At 54.4% G+C, this 19106-nt stretch overlaps 1 protein-coding gene and 1 long non-coding RNA gene across 2 annotated transcripts in view; both read right to left on the bottom strand.

The window, feature by feature from the left end:
• Positions 1-2174: 2174 nt before the first annotated feature.
• LOC137451312 (uncharacterized) lies at positions 2175-4428 on the bottom strand. Its single transcript, XR_010989776.1, has 3 exons — positions 4033-4428; positions 2902-3010; positions 2175-2272 (listed from the first exon to the last, which is right to left on the bottom strand). It is a non-coding gene; the product is annotated as an uncharacterized lncRNA (long non-coding RNA).
• Positions 4429-5548: 1120 nt separating this feature from the next.
• LOC137451311 (uncharacterized) overlaps positions 5549-19106 on the bottom strand; it is a 234599-nt gene continuing 221041 nt past the window's right edge. The window contains exons 3-6 of the mRNA XM_068158719.1: positions 16667-16821; positions 12876-12987; positions 12591-12775; positions 5549-9734 (exon numbers count right to left, since the gene is read on the bottom strand). Of these exons, the coding sequence (XP_068014820.1) occupies positions 9534-9734; positions 12591-12775; positions 12876-12987; positions 16667-16821 (653 nt within the window). The 3' untranslated portion in view covers positions 5549-9533. The remainder of the gene's footprint in view (positions 9735-12590; positions 12776-12875; positions 12988-16666; positions 16822-19106) is intronic.

Raw genomic sequence — 19106 nt, 5'->3', positions numbered from 1 at the left:
TTACAGGGTTGCCAGTCTCCGTGCAGCCAAGGAGCTAGGTGGCAAAACGCCTACAACAGCAAAAGCAAAGACCGAGCCCTGCTTACAGGGAGGTCGCCCAGCACAAAGCCAACCAGGGCACCCTAACGGTGCTGGCAAAGATCTTGTGTTACCACAGCCAAATTGAGAGGGAGGTCTCATTGCCCAGGGCGCCTTTCTCCTGTCCTGCTCTTCAGCCGGACGCCGCTCCTCTTGCCTCGCCGCCTCTTGCCTCCGCCGTATGTTGCCTCGCTGCTCCGCAGCGGGCCTCTTCTTCCTTCTGTGCCAGCCACTGCCAAGGAAGGAGGACAGAGTTAGGCCTCAGTAGTGCCAGTTGCTCCCCGCCCGAGGGAAAGAGGGAAGCCTCCAGCCCCGCAGGCAGCTCCCCATGGGCACCCCCCGGCCAGCTACCCGCCCGCAGACACCCCCAGCTCTGCAAAGTCTTCCCGCTTTCGCTCGACTCACCCAAGCGGCGCACGGCACACTTCCGGTCGGGACCGCAGACGGGCGCCGCAGCAGACGCCCTGGGCAATGGAGCTGGGCATGCAACGCAGCGGCCAGAGCGGCTGCACGACCCTGCTTACAGGGGGCTGGAGCCGCCGCTGGCATTTCAAAGCGCCCGGGATGCCAGGGCACTGACCGGGCCCTGACTTACAGGGCAGCCCTGGTCCCAAAAGGCCCACGGAGGCTCCTTCTCTCCGCTTCAGGGGCATCTTGACCCACACCCCGCTAGCCGGGGGGGGTGCCCCACACAGGCTGCCAGCTGAGCGCAAAGGCACTCGGACCCCGACCCCTCTTACGGGCGGGTCGAAACCCAGGGAGCTGAGAGCTTGGCCTGGCCCCGCAGCTACAGGAAGACAGCAGCCAGGCAGTGGGGCATCACGGCCAAAGGCCGGGGGGCTGTGGCCCCAGCCCCGAAGACAGGGTGGGGCGGGGGGGAACAACACGCTAAGATAAGCCCCACACACTCCCTGGCCCCATGCCTCTGAAAGGCCGGGACCAGATCTACCCGCCCTGATTACAGGGGGGGTCCCTCCTTGAACCTCCCGCCGGACACCGGCAACGCACTTCCCTGCCTACAGGGCGGTCGCTCTCGGCCTGGCACTCCCAAAAAGCCCCACGGAGAGCCACGGGCTCTGGCCTGCGCCCACTTACGGGCCGGCCCTCCTGGCTGCAGCACAACACCACCTCTTCAGGAGCCCAGGGACTGACCTCAACCCTCTAAGGGTTTGTTCCTGTTAGCTGCCAAAAGCAGCCTCCCCAGCCCTGCTTACAGGGACCTTGGGCTGCTGCTGCTGGGGACAGAAGGGGACAGAACGGCACAGAAGGCTCCATAACTCGTCACACAGGCCCCGAGTGCGGGGCTGTTAAGCTGACAGGGTGCCAAGGGAACAGGCTGCCATGAAGGCAGAGACCCAGGCCCTGAACTACAGGGGGGTCACCTTGCCGCAAGACGACTTAAGCGGCTTCGCTGTGTCCATCCAATCAAAGGAGGGGCAAGCCGAGCTCCCACCCCACTCGAGGCCTCCAAGGAGACTGCCGTGGAACCGCCCAGAGCCCCTCTTTCCCTCCTGGGAAGCCTAAGCTAAGCTACAGCCTTTTCTAAGGGACCTAAAGGACAAGCAGACTCAGGCACACAGAGGCAAGAGGGGCCACACACACAGCCCTTCCCAAGAGAGGGAGCAAGCTCTGGGCAGCCACTGGTGGGGCAGGCATCCTTAACCCCGAGCAGGAGAGCAGAGGGTCAGACCTGGCCCCCCTGGGGATGCATGCAGGTAGAGGGGCCTCAGGATGCCAATCGTTGTGACATGCCCCAAGTACAGGGCGTCACGCTGGCCAGGCCGCCAGCAGCCGAGAAACTGTTTAAAGGGCCCTCCCCTGCTTACAGGGGGGGCTGGGGTCCAGGCAGCTACACTTCCTCCCATACGGGCCGAGACGCCGGCTCAGACCCTCCTTACAGGGTTGCCAGTCTCCATGCAGCCAAGGAGCTAGGTGGCAAAACGCCTACAACAGCAAAAGCAAAGACCGAGCCCTGCTTACAGGGAGGTCGCCCAGCACAAAGCCAACCAGGGCACCCTAACGGTGCTGGCAAAGATCTTGTGTTACCACAGCCAAATTGAGAGGGAGGTCTCATTGCCCAGGGCGCCTTGCCCATGTCCAGCTGTTCAGCCCGGTGCTCCTCCTCTTCTCAGCTCCTTTCGCCCCCCCACACCTTGCCTCGCCGCTCCATAGTGGGGCTCTGTGCCAGCTGCCTCTGAGGAAGGAGGACAGAGTTAGGCCTCAGCAGTGCCAATTCCTCCCCGCCCAAGGGGAAAAGGTATCACTGCTCCTCCATCACTACAGGGTTTTTCTGTTCAAAATGTCCTTTCTCTCCTTGCATTATCTTAGCTTCTATTTTCAAAATTTTCATCCTCTGCCCTACAGATTTCCTTCTCAATTCCAGGCATAATTTCCCTTCCTCCCGTCCAAAATGGCCTCTGTTTCCCTCCCAAACATCCCCTTTCCTCCCTCCATCTTTCCTCAGCTCTTCCCTCCCATGCCTTTCCTCCCCCTCACTCTCCCTCCTAAATAAGCTGTGATTTTCCCTCTCAAATCCTCATTCTTGTCTCCCATAGGTTAACTTTCCTGTTCATTTCTGTATCTTGTCTCACAGATATTTGCCTTAAGTCTTCCCTCCAAGCTGCTTCCTGTGTCCCCTCTTCTTTGCTCAGGTTTTCTCAGGACAATTTTCACCTTCTCCCTGTGGGTTGCCTCAGGTTCCCTCCATGCCCGCTCTGCCCCCAGCACATTGCCTCAGCTTTTCCCTCCGAAAGCTTTGGCTTTTATCCTGTATAAACTGCCTCCATGTTTTCCCTCCAGGATGTCACCTCTGCTCTTGCTTACCTCAGGGCTTTCTCTGTTTGCATTTTTTGCCCCACAGATCCTCTCAGTCTCTGTGCCCAAACGTCACTTCTCTGTCCCCGAGTCTGCTCCCTGCAGAGCTTCGTTCTGCCTGAAGGAGCAAACAGCAGAGGCACACTCAGGAGGTGCTGAGCTACAGAGGGAAGTGCCTCAGGTTTTAACGAAACAGAAATTGTCCCCGAGCTGATTCCCCTGCCCCCGGCCGGTCTCACCCTGCGCCCTCACGAACCTGCCCAAGCCCCTGCGCTGCCTGCCCTGCCCTCCGGCATCCGCAGCTCTGCCCCAGGAGCGGATCCTCCCAGACCCCAAGCCCAGCGCAGCTGCGGGCTGCGGCCCGGCCCGGCCCTGCCCCGGGCCGCGCCGGCCGCTTCCCGTTCCCGCCCCGGCAGCTCCTGAGGCGCGCGGCGCGCGCCGGCCCCTCTGGCGGGAAGCGCGCACAGGTGAGGCCGGGACCCTCCGGGCGCTCACAGTCCCCACAGCCAGGCGCCTCCCCTTGCCTCAGGCGGCGGCCGCGCGGGAACAGCGCGCGCTGGTGCCTGTGGCGCGGGCAGGGCGGGAAAGCCGCCGCGCGGGAACCCTCAGGGCGCTCACAGCCCCCAACACCCCACAGCCCCCCCCCCGCCGCGGCGCCTTCTGTGGCGCTCACAGACACAGCCCCCCCCAGCCCGGCCACCCTTAATGTCCTTTTATTAAAACCAATACAAACACGTGTATGTTCCGGGCTGGAGATGACAGCACCTCAGACACTGCCTACACAAACTCCTCCCTTCAGCTGCTGCAGCTCTGTCCCAGCCCAGCCCCGTTCCCTCTCACGCACCTCAGCGCTGCCTTCAGCGCTCCGCCACCCCCCGCGCTGCCCCAGCGCTGCCCCTGCGCTTCGGGAGCCGTCCTCGCACCCAGCCCGTCTACCGGCGCCTCGGCTCAGCCTTCCCCGCAGAGCCGGAACTCCCCCAGCCGCTGGAATGCCCTCCGGGCCGCCCTGGCAGCCCCCCCTCGTGTTCATTGCACTGAGGACATCTGCACCGACGGGCGGTTGAAGCTGCACGGCGAGCGCCTCAGGCTCTAAGCTCCCGCAGGTCTCCCCGGGCCAGCCCTCCCTGTCCCCGCTCGCACCTGGGCTCCTGTCCCTCGCGGATCCGCCAGAGCCCCCCTGAGGCGCCTGCCAGGTCTCCATCCGCCGGAGCGCTGCCACAGCTGCCCTCTGAGCGCAACTCCCAAGTTCAGCGGCGCCTCTGGCCGGGGCCGGTCCCGCCCGGGCCGGGCGCCTCTGGCCGCTCGAATTCTCGCGCTGAAGCCCTGGGAGGAGCCCAGGCCCCGCCCCCGGCCCCGCCCCGCGCCCCAGGACGCTCAGTCTCCTCCGCCGGCGCTGGCGCGCCCCCCAGAGAGCCTTCGGGCACCCCTGCTGCTCCCTCTATGAACTGTATCTCCATCTGTAGTGTTCTGAGCGGCCCAGGAGAGACCTCACAGTTACAGAAGGGAATTTAAAACGTCCCTCTCGGCCGCCCCAGGCCCCCCCTGCTCGAGCCCCCCCCGCTCCCTCTCCCGCACCTGCCCGGGCCCTGCCTCAGGGCGCTCCGCGGTGCTTGCCAGAGCTCAGCGCCGGAGCTCTGCCCCAGCGCCGCCTCCGCACTCCGCGGCCGCAGGCTGGGGTTGAGCTCTGGCGGCAGAGCCGAGCGCCTCTGCCCCTTGCAGGTCTCGCACCGAGCCCGGGCCGGAGGGGCAGCGGCCGGCGCCGAGCGCTGCGGTGCGGCAGAGCGCTGGGGCGGGGAGCCCCGGGGCGCACAGACCCCGGCCCCGGCCCCGCCGCGGTGCTCACAGCGGCCCCGGCTCCGAGCCGCCCCCCCAGCGCTCTTCCCCGTCCCTCAGAGCTCTCGCAGCCGCTCGGCACACCGCAGGGCCGCCCCTGCCTCCCCCGCCCGGCTGTGCCCCCGGCCCCCTGCCGCGCCTGGGGCTGTCCTGCCTTGGAGCTGTCCTGTCCCAGCAGCACCCTGGCCCCCTGCGGCCAAAGGAGGAGGCGGGGAGGCAATAACAATATTAATGATGTATTGATCCAAACGCCGCCGCGCAGGAGACACAGAGCTCTGCCTCTCCGAGCAGGGCTCCCAGGGCTGACAGCCCCGACATCACTTTGCAGTCAGCGCATTTAGCACTGGCACTCACCCATCTCTTCTGTCTGTTGCTCTCCTCACTTAAACCCTTTGATGGTCCCCCCTTCATCTGGTGTCTTCAGTGGAATTGCAGGATCTTAGATTTTGGGGTCTCCCAGCATCGGGGGGGCTCACTCTGGTGTTCATTGTCCCCCCCCCCCCATGTGAGGAAATGGCCTCAAGTTGTATCAGAGGATGTTTAGGTTGCCTGTTAAAGAAGCTTCTTCACTGAAAGCTTCTCAAAAGACTGGAATAGTTTCCCCAGGGAAGTGGTTGAATCCCCATCCCTGCAGATGCTTAAGAGACAAAGAGATTGGGATGAGACTTGGCAGTTTGTGAGCTGTTGGGACTGCGGAATCTGAAAGGCCTTTTCCAACCCAAACGATTCTATTATTCTATAAAACACTCACCTGCAGACAAGCTGATGAGCAACTTCCCTCTGATGGAAAGCTTCTGGAGACCGTGAGAAACGAACTCACTGCTGAAAACTTATAACCAGTTTATTATAAAATAAAGGCAACACAGCACTGGGCGCAGAGCGAGCTTGCTAGAGCCGCACCCCCACAACACGAGGTGAGCTGATAGAGACGGCAAACAGACATATTCATATATTAAAGCGTACATATTCATATATTCCCCAGCACGCTCCCACCCCTCTCCATCAGGACAGACCAAACCTGCACTTTTGACCTGGCCAGTCTTTAGACCTGTTGGCACCTCCCCTTTCCCTCCCAATACCCCACACAATACAGACCATCAGCCCAACGATCCAGCCCCACGCTCCCCAGTAATCCCCCTTGCGAAAGCCAAATATTATAACCAGTTTCTCACAATCCCTCCCCTTCTTTCTACTACATTTGGCTTGAGCCATAATAACCTAACTTGGCAACAATTCTACAACAAGCAAAAGGATTCCCAATTTCAACTTCCTGGTAAAGGGAATGGGATAACAACTGATGTTCCTTGCCTGAAAGTATTTCCTCTTTTACTTTAATAGGTGCCATACACAGTGAGTGGCTATGCTATATATACCAATACCTGGGTGACAACTTTCTCCCTCTGAGTGGTTAATCCTGGGAATTAGGAGTCCGGTTTGACTTGCAACTCCACTCACATGGCCTATGGGGTTGCTGCCCACAGCCATGGTTCTAGATCTTCTTTGTGGCAATTACAGAGGTCTACCCGGCCTTGCCTCCTTCAATCCCACCAATGCTCTGCTCGGACCGTGTCTCCTTCCCTTGTCCAGGGAGGTTGTACCAATTTCGAACCCCGACCTCTTTCTAGTTTGTGATATTTTCAGGCAAGGACCATTACCACTCCTATTCTGATACTGGAACTCATCTTTATGTCCTCCATTTAGGGTACCTCAGTCCATTCAGTGGATGGATCCAGCAGTCCTTTCTGTATTGCAGTCCCTGTGGTCCCACTAGCCGAACACAGTTTTTGGTACTTTAACACAAAGAACACAGATGAATCCTCTGTCCTAATCACTTGAAATTAGAACTACAACAGCATACATTTATAACCACACACACTCTCAGCACATCATTGTAGTGCAGCAGAAAAATTTACCATCACTTTTCTAAATAGCCAGTTTACCATTACACTTTACCCATCCCCAATGACATCAAGTCCCAGGATCTTTTATACACCGAATGAAATCCTTGGTATTTTCTTGCAATGCAGATTCGATGTCACACAATGTCAGATGTTTCAAAAGGTGGGTTTGTCTCGCTAGTTCCAGAGCCTTCAGACCAGAGGTGTTACAGGTGCAAGTCAGCCAGGTTCAGAGGCACATTCCTGAAGTGCTCCTTTTACTCAGGAAGCATGTGTCCACCCTTGTTCTGCAGTACAGACAGCTGGATCTGTTGTTAACAAAACCAAGAAAAGATCCTTCCCAGGGGGAAATTAGTGACTCTCCTTTCCAAGTTGTTATTAACACTTTACCCCCAGCTTCAGTCCCATATACATCAGGAATCCCAAAGGTGGGATCTGAGACCAGAACAAAACAAAAAGCCGCTTTCTGGGCCTCCTCTACTAGTAAAGGTCACTGATAAGCAAATTGGCCCTCACCTACTTACAGAATCTAATAACTTGGAACAATGCCCTACAGGATTTTTAATTCCAGTCCAGTCCTGGGTCAACACCCCATATAGATGTACAAAAAGATCAAATTATTTGTCCATGTCAGGCAAATTTAAAACAGAGCATCAATCAACATTCTTTTATTTATCCAATCACTCATCGTCTTCTGGACTCCATTAATATTACTATTGAGGGCTAATTTATCATATAAGACTTCTACCTTTTTTTCCCTCTCTATCCATAATCACCAGTACCCTTACAGCAGTTACCAACATTCTAGCTTTTGTCTTCTGTTTCTCTACATCCCTCCTTACAAACACCTTCCGAGCTTCACGTAGTAATTCCTCTAAACCTCTGTCTTGCCAATCCTCAATTTTTTCCAATTTCTAATATCTGCCCATGGTTTTGCCACAAACTGCATCCTGAGAAGTATCACCCCAGCTGCAGAGCTGGGATCTATTCCAGAATAGAGCTGCAAACTTCTCTTTAATCCTAGCATCCACCCCATAGGAGGCTTCCTCTGATGCTCACTATAGGCTTTATCAAAATTTCTGGGCACAGCTTCAATTCCTTGTCCCATGTTCTGTCTCCCCTGAAGCTGTTGATGGTCCCACTGAGGATCTTGATTAGGCCACTTCTGATTTCTTGGTGGCCCCCCCACTCTGATTTTACCTCTCCCATATTCTCACGCCAGCCTGTCTGCCTTTTCCTTGTCTTTGTCCTGAAATATGGGAACAGGGGTAGGGCGTGAAGCCCTGATCCAAACAGCAGCATATGCAGCTTAAACCACTTTTTTCTTTGATTTTCCTTCTCTCAACTCATCATCCCAATACTATAATATGATCCCCAAGGCGCTCTCTGAGATGGGGATGGGAGGCAGTTCTGATGACTTGCTTTTGTCCCGTTCTCCCGATCACTAATCACTGCCCGGGGGTCAAAACCGAGCGGCGGCAGTTGAAGCGCCGGCTCCGAGCCGCTAGCCGGCTCCCTGCGAACGACCGACCCCCCTCGCTGTGCCGATCCCCTGCAAAGTCCAACCGCAAAGAAACCTCACCCGCCGCAGCTCAGGTCCCTGCCCTCCCTCCTGCGGAGGCCTGAAACCACGGAAAAAAACCTTCCCGAAGCAGGGCCCTCAAACCGAGGTCCCCCCCTAGAAACCGGGACGTCAGACCCGCGAGCGTGACCGCGCCACGGGCCCCCACGGCCCCGGCCCCTCCAGAAACCGGACCGCAGGATACCAAACCCCCGAGACCGGGCCCCTCACCGCCGGGACGCCGGGACGCAGCGCCGGTTGCCCAGTCCCTACGGACGACCAGTCTCCACAGCCCCCAGACCGTAGAAACAACGCTGCCCCTTCACAGCCCGAAAGCAGGGCTGTGAAGACCACCTGACTACCATCCAGAATCCTGGAAACCCCACCCACAGTGAAATTCCGGGACCCCGTAGCCAGGACCCCTACCCAGGCAAAACTCACCGAATGGCCTGGATCCTATGCACCCTGATTGACACGAATTATCACTCCGTACAGCACACCCACCAATTCTTCAGAAAAAAAAATGACTATCCACAATCCAAACAATCCTTGCCCTGGGGCTTGAAGAGACACAATCCTCCTTCCAACCCCAGTTGCCCCTTCTCCCTAGATCAACAAGTTATCTACACCTAACCCCCCTCTATTTTCTTCTGACCATCATCTGCCCCTCTTCCAGAACTACCCTTATGTCCAACTGAACTCTCTCTCCCTAGTAAAGTTACGTCTTGCACTTGGTACTAAGATATACCCTAGCCCAATTGTAGCTTCAATCTCCAATTTAACATCCTTAGCTACCGGGATTTTAAACCTTTCCCCTTTTGCCCCTAAAACTCGCTCTCCACACCCCCTCTAGGAACCCTGGTAACACGAGTACCCCTAACCCTCCTTCTCCGACCTGAGCCTGGCCACCTCCTGGGCCTGCTCCTTTACCAGTCCCTGGTGGGCACGGCTCAGCCATTGCAGCTCTCCCTGCAACAGCTCCTGCTCCGCCCGCCGCACTACCGCAGGTGCTGGTGCAAACGCTGACTCGCAGCTCCGGCTGCTCTACGTGCAGCCCCTACCCTAATGGCCCCGGCTCCAGGCCCGCCCGGAGCCGATCCAACTAAGCTTAAAAAAAAAACCCTTAAGATCTCTCTTCTCCTTGGGCACTCATTTCAAATGCCCAACCTTCCCACAATCTACTGTTCTCTCTAGGCCCTTCCTCCATTACCCTTTTTGCCTTATCCTTATCCTGCGTACTGTGCCTCCAACCCGCAACCCCAGAGGACTGTCCAGGGGTACATCCCTGGGTGCCCTTGTTACTCCCATGTTTCCTGGGGCTGCTCTGGGATTCGGATGAGCTCAGGAAATCATTTGGTTTGCACTTCATGGCTCCTGTGTTCAGCTGTAGAATGACCTCCTTGCAACATGGAATACAGGCTTCTGAAACTGGAGCATCTGTCCCACTGAGACTTCCACGACCTGGCACTCTTAGGCAGGCACCAACAGGGTGGCATCAGCCTGGCACTGGAGCTGGGTGTTCTGAGCAGCTGAGGAACCCTGGGGAACACCTGCAGAGAAATGTTAGTTCCTCTGTAGGGAAGGACCAGACTTAGAGACAGACTTCTGTAATCTGGGCACCAGCTGCCACTCTCAGCAGTGCCCAACTGCAGAGCAAGGGCCTGCACCTTCATCCCGATCCAGGTGGAGGGAGAACTGACAGGAACACAGCTTCTCTGCTGCAGTTGTAGCATCCCCACAGCCTCACTATCAGCCTGTGCTACAGGAACACAGCCCCTGTGTTACAGTTTGAGCTGAGTGCCCCCCTGCAGTGTTTACTTCCTGTGTCCAGAAATCCAGCCCAGGGGTGGACACAGGAAATTATGTAGTATTTCATACCACAATCCTTTGCACCACTATAAGATCCAGTGCGGAGTCTAGCACTATCTCTTTTCTTCCTCCTCCGTCAGCCGGTAACTGGGGGAGATGTCTCCTGGCTTTGGGCCTGGCTAGGCCCAAGGCCACGGGGGTATGGGCAGTCTCAGATCTGGCCAGCTGAGACTAGCCTAGCAGTGGGAGGGGGAAGAAGGAGCCCTGAGGGTCTCGGATGTACCCTCAGGTGGGGATGGGGTCTCTCTGGGTCTGCTTTGGGGATTTTTCTTTGTCACTATGCTTTTGCTTTTCTGTAAATGTTCACTGCTTTCTATTTAAACTTTCCATCACTTTTGCAATCCGTTTGTCTGAGTGTTTATTGTTGCCAGGGGTGGGGAAGGGGGCTGCCTCAACCCAGCACATTTTCTTGGTAGCAGAGGATGGTTGAGGTGGGCAGAGGATCTGCCCCCAACCCCTTTACATTCTTGGCGAGCCAGTCAGGAGAAGGAGTTGGTTATTGTGGCTACTCTGCAGATCGGATTGCAAAAGATAAGAGAGTTTAAATTTAGTTCTGGGCGTCGTTTTGGTCTTCTAGCAGTTGGGGGCTCATGTGTTGTGTTGGGGCGATTGTGTGAAGTTCTCGTGGATTGCAGGGGGATACCTGGTGCGTGACCGGTGGCAGAGAGTCCCTCCTGCTATTTTCAAGCAGGGGTGGTTCTTAACCACCGGAATGGGGGCACCGCTTGAGAATGCGGGACCTGCCTTCCCCCACCTTTATTCTTTGCGGAGCGGTAAAAGCGGCAGGGAGTGAAGTGGGGGAGGAGCAGTGGCGAGCAGATCAAAGTCAGGTCCGTTCTCGCTGCGGGGTAGGGCCAGCCGCGGCGAGCGGGCGAGCTCGACTCCCTATGGGCGAACGGGGACTCCAGCTGAAAGCTGTTCTCAAGGGCCCTGAGGACGTGCTCATGGCTTTTGCTGGATGAGGCGTTTGAATGCCCGAGGGGTGGAGGCGATTTTGATTCTGTACCGCGGCGGCAGAGGTGGGCGGAGCCCTGCTGTGCGCTCGGAGCGGCGGCGGCGGTCCCCGGCCGTCCACTTGAACTGCGGTGGCGGCGGGACCTGCCGTTCGCTCGGGCTGCGGCGGCGGCGGTGAGCACAGCCGTGCGCTCGGAGCGGCGGCGGGGCCGGCCCTAGTCTCTTCCCTGACTTTTTCGGACGAGTTCCGAAAATGGCGCCGAGCACCTGGCTCCACCTCCCTTCTTCTCACTAGGTTGTGGTGCAGCCCCTCCCTCCGCCAGGGGAGGGTTGTGTTTTGGATGCTGTCACGTCTGGGTACGCGAACGCCTAGCGGGAAGGCGGTGTACTGTGATAAGCATCTGTAGAGCCTCGGGCCGCGGCTGGAAGCGGTCAGCACTGGGCTTGGGATAGGTCCGTGCAGGGTTGTGAAAGGCTCAGCGTGCTGTTTTCCTGGAGGGGTGGAGAAGCAGTTAGAGCCTGATTGTTCTGACTGGCTTGCCCCAGGGGTGGAAACATGCCGCTGAGTAAATAGAGATGGGAATAAAGGTTGGTTGAGAAGTTGTGAGGTTCCTTCCAGGTGACCAGGACGTCCAACGGATCCATGAAGAGCTTGCACTGCAGAACAGTGAACTCTGCATCGCTGAGAGGCTCTACTAGATGAAGGAAGAAGAACTGGAATGCACTGACACTGGAGCCTGAATGAGAGACTGTTTGGGTGGACGCCCAGATGAAGATATGGACTTCGCCGAACATGTCATTGGAAGATTTCTGATTTAATGATGTGTTTGGGTGCAAAGATTATGGTATGAAATAAGGGGTGGCGTGTTACAGTTTGAGCTGAGTGCCCCCCTGCAGTGTTTACTTCCTGTGTCCAGAAATCCAGCCCAGGGGTGGACACAGGAAATTATGTAGTATTTCATACCACAATCCTTTGCACCACTATAAGATCCAGTGCGGAGTCTAGCACTATCTCTTTTCTTCCTCCTCCGTCAGCCGGTAACTGGGGGAGATGTCTCCTGGCTTTGGGCCTGGCTAGGCCCAAGGCCACGGGGGGATGGGCAGTCTCAGATCTGGCCAGCTGAGACTAGCCTAGCAGTGGGAGGGGGAAGAAGGAGCCCTGAGGGTCTCGGATGTACCCTCAGGTGGGGATGGGGTCTCTCTGGGTCTGCTTTGGGGATTTTTCTTTGTCACTATGCTTTTGCTTTTCTGTAAATGTTCACTGCTTTCTATTTAAACTTTCCATCACTTTTGCAATCCGTTTGTCTGAGTGTTTATTGTTGCCAGGGGTGGGGAAGGGGGCTGCCTCAACCCAGCACACCCTGTCAGAATCTTCCAGGGTCAGGGGACAAACAAAAGCGTTCCACAAAGGAACAAATCGAAGTCTCTTTGCCACCCCCATTATTCCTATCAGAGGCTTTCTACTCATTTAACTGCTCTGTTAGAGACTATACTGACAGAAACTTCAGCTCCTAGGGAAAAGCTTGCACCGAGCAATTTCCTTTTCAGCCTTTCCCTTCTGACCAACAGAGATAAAACCCTACCTGGAGCCCACACAAGCCAAGCAGAAGGAGATCCCCTGCTAGGCTACAGGGCGAGGCTGCACGCTGGCATCCATGCTCATGGATTTGCTGTGGCAGCCATGGCCCTTGTGCTGATCCTGCTGCTGCTGCACATCTTCCTTGCTTGGTCAATGAAGTGGAAAGCAAGGAGTCAATGTGTAAACAGTCTGAAATGCAAAGAAGAGAACTCAGTTACTCACATTGTAAAGCTGTGAGTAGGTTTGCACGCACTACTACATAAGCATTTTGTTTTCCTTTAGTACTCACTTAACTCACAGAACTGGGAGCTGATGCCGTTCAGAACCACACAGTCAGCATCTGATGGAAATGGGAGCACCGAGAAGAGAGTTTGGGACACTGGGAGGACACAGGGGCCGCACTGAGGAGGAGAACTAAAGGTTAATGGGAACACTGCAACACTCGGGAAGGCATTAGGAGCACTAAGAAGGGAATTGGGAGTTACTGGGAGGAACACAAAGAACACAGGTGCCATACTAAGAGAACACTTACTATTACTGGGAGCAGAGGCCTCCTGGCGTGCCCCGCCGCAGAATCCAAACGGTCCCAGCACCACGAACCTGCCTCCAGCTCTAGGGGCCCACCACCACCCACAAACAGAGCCAAAACAGAGTGCAAGAGTTTCTACAGGAAAACCCCGAAGTGCAGCAGAAGCATACACTTACCGCAGACAGGGCAGAGGAACCACGAATCCCACCAGCCAGGACGACACAGCGGCCGCCGTTTTAAAGCCACCTGCGCACACGTGCGGGCAGAGCCTCACTGCGACGTGTGCGCCGTATCCGTAGCAGCGCTCAAGATGCTACCACACTGGTGTGAGCGCAGGCACTGAGTTTATGGCAACGCTCGAGTCACTGTCCCTCTCCCCCCCTCTTCCCCTCTCTCCACTTAGAATTTTCAGGCATTTCAAGCCTTCAGCGTAGTTAGGCTGCAGCACTGAGCACCGACGGGGTGGCCCATGACATTGCACAACTGCAGTGCTGACCATTACACACGCGATGGCAGCACTGAGCGCCCCCGGGGCGGCAGATGCTGGTGCACAGCTGCAGTGCCGACCATTACACACGCGGGGGCAGCACTGAGTACTTCCCTGGCATGGGGTGTAGCTCAGCTTCGTCCTCTTCAGATTTTTTTCCCATTTAAATGAAAAAACACAACAGGCAAAGATGCTTTTCATTTGTATAGACCCAGGCTCTGTTTGTGTTTCAAGCCCCCATGTGACTTTTTTTTTGGTTTTTTACTATTCTAAAAGCCTTTATAAAATAGAGGAGATACAGGGGGGGTCATTTCAAAATATTTTTTACATATACATTCATACAGTTCTTCAGTCTCTAGCTGAATATGAAAAGTGTTTTTCCTCCATGTTGCCTCACACCACTACTTACATGTGTAAATATTTTGTGATCCCCTCCAAGAATTTCAGCATTTTGAGGAATTTGCCCCTAGCCCTCGTCCCCTTGCTCCTCTGCTGCATCATCCCCCTGCACCACGTGGCATAATCAGACCACCCAGAATCCCCCCACTTCTTTGGTTCACCCAAAAAAGGCAGAAAATAAAGGAAACTGCACAGGCAGCAGCTCATTCCTTTGACAGCTAAATGTGTACACATCCCCCCTCCTCCTAAAGGGGATCACTGCTGGAGAAATAAAGGGGGGGGGGGGAAGCGGGGGGAAGGGTCCCCCACAAACAGCTGCAGCTACCCCAGCCCCTGTGCCACTGGCTGGTGGCTGCCCCACGGTGGGGAACGTGCTACGTGCCTCATACCCTGTTTTGGTTCGACCCCTCGACAGTGATGGTCCCCTTGAGGCATACATTGCACGTTATGGGCAGGTTCCACGATGCTGTCTCTGCCCCTCAGACACATGCACCCTTTGATCCTCCTGAAGCAAAGCACCCTACTGTGGTGCTCCAGTGCCCTACAGTCTACGCTAAAAGCTACTTTCCAGATTTTTACGGAGCAGAAAGACAGCTGAGTTTTCTCTCCAGGAACGTGAGTCTCCAAGTGTCCCAGGGAGATCTTAGAGTACATCTGGATAGAGGATGCAACACAACACACCCAGCACTTCTTTCTCTGCAGTAACAAGCACCAGCCTCTCAGCAATACTCAAGATACTTACACAAGTTGCTCTAAAATGTCCTTCAGATCTATTTCACCTCAGCAACTGATTTGCTGAATCCTTGTGTACGCGAGAAAGAGAACGAACTTCTGCTAGGGAAAGTGAGAGCATGTGTCCAGTTCTGGGACCCTCAATTTAAGGGGGATATTAAGATACCTGAACGTGTCCAGAGAAGGGTGAAGAGGCTGGGGAGGGATCTGGGGCACAAGCCCTATGAAGAGAGGCCGGGGGACCTGGGGTTGTTTAGCCTGGAGGAGGTTCAGGGGAGACTTTATTGCTCTCTACAACTACTCGAAGGGAGGTTGTAGCCAGGTAGAGGTTGGTCTCTTCTCCCAGGCACCCAGCACCAGAACAAGAGGACACAGTCTCAAGTTGTGCCAGGGAAGGTTTAGCCTGGATGTTAGGAAGAAATTCTTCACAGAAAGAGAGACTTACCACTGGAATGTGCTGCCCAGGGAAGTGGTGGAGTCACCATCACTGGAGGTGTTTAGGAGGAGACTGGATGGGGTGCTTGGTGCCATAGTTTAGTTAATTAGATGGTGTTGGGTGATAGGTTGGACTTGATGATCTTGAAGGTCTTTTCCAACCTAGCTAATTCCTCTCAAATCCCAGAACACCTGGGCTCTGTTAGAATCTCCTCCCACCCCAAGTGTGGCCACTTTGCCCTCCCCACCCACTCCCCTTTTTAATCCCCCCTAGGAAAGGCAGAAGCCTTAAGCTGAGCCCATCTGGGCTGAGGATCCTCCTCTTGACCCTGGTGAGTGCCCATGGTGCACACTGGGTGATGGTGGTGGTGACAACAAAGGCCGGGGGGCCTGGTGGCCCCCCGGTTGTTAGGAGCAGGATTGATGACCATTGCAAATACCACCTGCAGCTGCTGGCTGGGGCTCCTTGCTGGGACTGAGCTCATCTGAGTGGTGTCTTGGCTGGTGAGGGTCTTGCCTCTGGCTCTGGCCTGGGTGCAGGAATGGTGGTGGTGGAGCAGGAGCTGTTTAGTCATATGATGCTATACTAATTACACTGCTTTTACCTGGAGGCTCCTTGAGTCTGCTCTCATTATTCCATAAATCTCTGCCTTTGTGCCTCATTTGCAGACCATTTCTTCCCCCTCACTGCCTTCTTTCAGCAATAAGGAAGGAAAGGAGAGGGAAAAAAAAACCAAAACCAAAAAACAATGAAGCACATCTGGAAAATACATTCACTTATCAATCAGCTCTGAAGAGGAAGCCCTCAGGAAGAGGAGCAGGGTGGGAAGTCAGAATCACTTCTTATGAATCACAAGACAAATGTCATAAAGAACAGACAGGACAAGACTGCATCTCCTCCATGGTGGTAAATGCAGAAGGGGGTGGGAAAAAAAATCAAGCTGTCTTGGAAACCTCAGTCACACTTCTCTGCAGAAAGAATCACTGAGACAGGGACATTGTGACAAGTGAATCCCCATCCTTCATCCACAAATACAGAACTAACCAGGTTGGAAAAGACCTTTGAAATCATCCAGTCCAACCTATCACCCAACACCATCTAATCAACTAAACCATGGCATCAAGTGCCTCATCCAAGCTCTTCCTAAACACCTCCAGTGATGGGGACTCCACCACCTCCCTGGGCAGCACATTCCAAGGGCCAGTCTCTCTTTCTGGGAAGAATTTCTTCCTTACCTCTAGCCTAAACCTCCCCTGGCACAGCTTGAGACTGTGTCCACTTATTCTGGTGCTGGTTGCCTGGGAGAAGAGACCAACCCCCTCCTGGCTACAACCTCCTTTCAGGCAGTTGTAGAGAGCAAGAAGGTCTCCCCTGAGCCTCCTCTTCTCCAGGCTTAGCAGCCCCAGCTCCCTCAGCCTCTCCTCACAGGGCTGTGCTCCAGACCCCTCCCCAGCTTTGTTGCCCTTCTCTGGACACATTCACATGCATACCACTTACCCTTGCACCCAGATGAAGGCTCTCTGTTTTAATATCCCTGGGGATGGCTCCCAGGTGGTGAACAGCATTTGTGGCCAACACAGTTCCAGGCCTGTCAAACTGTGTCTCCTCTTCTGATAAGGTCTCTCTCTTCATTAGGGAGGTCATCCTGTCACCTAAGCAGAGAAGAAAACGCAGCTATGAAATCAGACCGCTTGAATCGTGAGACTCGTTCTGTGTGACACCCCAGGAGAATCCAAACCTAACCTTGGAGCTGGCCTTACAGCTCCTCTTTGGAAAACTATCGCTGCCGGGCCCCACAAACCCAACATCCTCTGTCAGCAAACAGCTTATCTCCAGTTTTGCTTCTGAGTTGCTGTTGGGCTGGATATCACTGAGTGCTTTTTTGTGGGGGACCCAGCTGGAGGCTTTATGATAGATTTCCTGACAGCGACCAAAAACTTACTGGGTACAGTTCCTCCAGGACTGCAGCTGCAGGAGGCTCTCTGCCAGCCTAAGTGCAGCAGAAAAAGGATGGCAGTATCATCTTCAGCAGCAACTTGAGTACGATTGTGGAATCTGGACCAACAGCAGCAGGCAAGCTGGGGTAGGTATGGAGGTGATGCAGTCGCAGAAGTGTGTAGCGTAGAAGTAAGGCAACTCGCAGGCAAGAAAGCAAGAAGGTGGAGCTCAGCTGCAGCCTCCCACTCCCAGCCAGGGTCAGCAGAGCCACCTGCAACACAAGGGCTGAGCTCTTTGTCTCACTGATGTCAATATGCCCAAAATTTCAGCCTGGCTATTTAGTCCAGCCACAGGAGAATACTTTCCAGAATGTAAAGAGCTTCATCTCACTACAAGTCTACATGGACTTGTTTTTTAACAGTATGCATCCTGTCTGTGATTTGACACTGGGATTTTCACTTTTCTATACAGCTAGCACCTTTACATACCTAAAGACATGTCTATATGACCAGGCACTGCTGTGCAGCCAGGAGGAGGCTGCAGCCCCTGTGCTGGCTGCATACACACCCACTGCTTCCAGCTACACCGGAACAAACCAGCAAGGTATCCCTGCAGCTTTGCACCCAAGTAATGTGTCTCACTGGACCCAGTCCTGAGCTGTATGTTGCTCTGTGCTGGGATACTTCATGTGGTTTTGTCAGTGTAGGCATTTACTGCCCCAAGTATCTCAGCATCTTGCAATAGAGATACAGCTTAAAAATTCATCAGCCTTTTTGTTTGAAGAATATTTTGGATCCCAGGGTGATAGATGCCCTGCACTCTTTTAGGCTGGTATTAATTTTGTTACTCTCTTACTGCTGTTTTTCTCCATTATAAAATAAAAGCCACTTTAAACCAGAAAAAGTCACATCTTCCTCTGTGTGTGAGCTTACAGGAAATGAAGAGTGAAGAGGCTATCTAGGTAAAAACAAACCACAACAAAAATGCAAGATATGGTTTTATGGAAGCATTAAGAATTTCTTGTGAGAAAGATGAGCCTGCGGCTGTGGAAGAGTTGGGTGCAAGCTGCAGTTCCATCCTTGTGCTGCATCCATCAGAGGAGCTTGGCTTGGTCAAAGCAGCAAGTAAAAAACTATTTCCACGGCTTTTGAGTTGTTCAGAGGGCTAAAGAAGGTGCTGCATGAGAGACCAGTGGGGTTTGGTATTGCACTTAGGTCCATGGTGCTGTGCAGACATTGGGCTGGGCACACAGTAGGAAAGGGCCTCAAGTCCCACCAGCCTCATTGCAAATAGCTCTCAGGGCAGGAAGCAACAGCTGTGATGGAAAATACTTGCAAGCATAAAGCCCACCTCTATAAACTTATTTTTCTGTGCTTGAAGTGGAAAGCACAAGTCCCTGTCCACGTTAAAGAGCTGCAGATACTGCTGCCTGATTCCAAAGGCCTTGTTCCAGCACTACATAGGTTGCCACATTGGCTCACAAAACATCACATGTCATTGTCCCCCAGAGTCCCCATGATCCTGCTAAACTCCACCTCTCTGACTGGCTGCAGTTACTGCCTGGGGTAGCAATGCCCTGTCTGGAAAGTTAATGGCAGCTCACAGAGTCATTGCAGCTCTCCTTTGTGCTTTGGGTTTTGGGTCGGGGCTGTTTGTTTGTTTGTTTTTGTGGGTTTTGTTTTGACTCTGTGTGGTTTTGGTTTGGGTTGTGGTGGGGTTTTTTGTTTGGTTGGTTTTGTGGGGGGGGTTAAGTTTTTGTTTGGTTTTATTCATACCTTTTGAAATGCAGCCTTTCCTCCTGCAGATGTTTCCTCTGGATCTAGTGCAAAGGAAACTGATAGACTAAGATCATCTCTCTTGCAGCACCAGGGCACCCTGGTCTGTAAGTACTATTGCTGTCAGTCTATGAGCTATCTATCAAAACTGGGCAAGCTCCTCCAGAGTACCCAGTGCCTCTGCACAAGCTTTTTTATTTGATCCATTTTAGTTTTTATTCTAT

Source organism: Melanerpes formicivorus, unplaced genomic scaffold (genome assembly GCF_026170545.1).
Source record: "Melanerpes formicivorus ecotype bairdi unplaced genomic scaffold, bMelFor1.0.p_v2 SCAF_41, whole genome shotgun sequence".
Lineage (NCBI taxonomy): Eukaryota > Metazoa > Chordata > Aves > Piciformes > Picidae > Melanerpes > Melanerpes formicivorus.
Note: the sequence above shows the minus strand (reverse complement) of the source record. Positions and strands in the feature narration are given on the sequence as shown.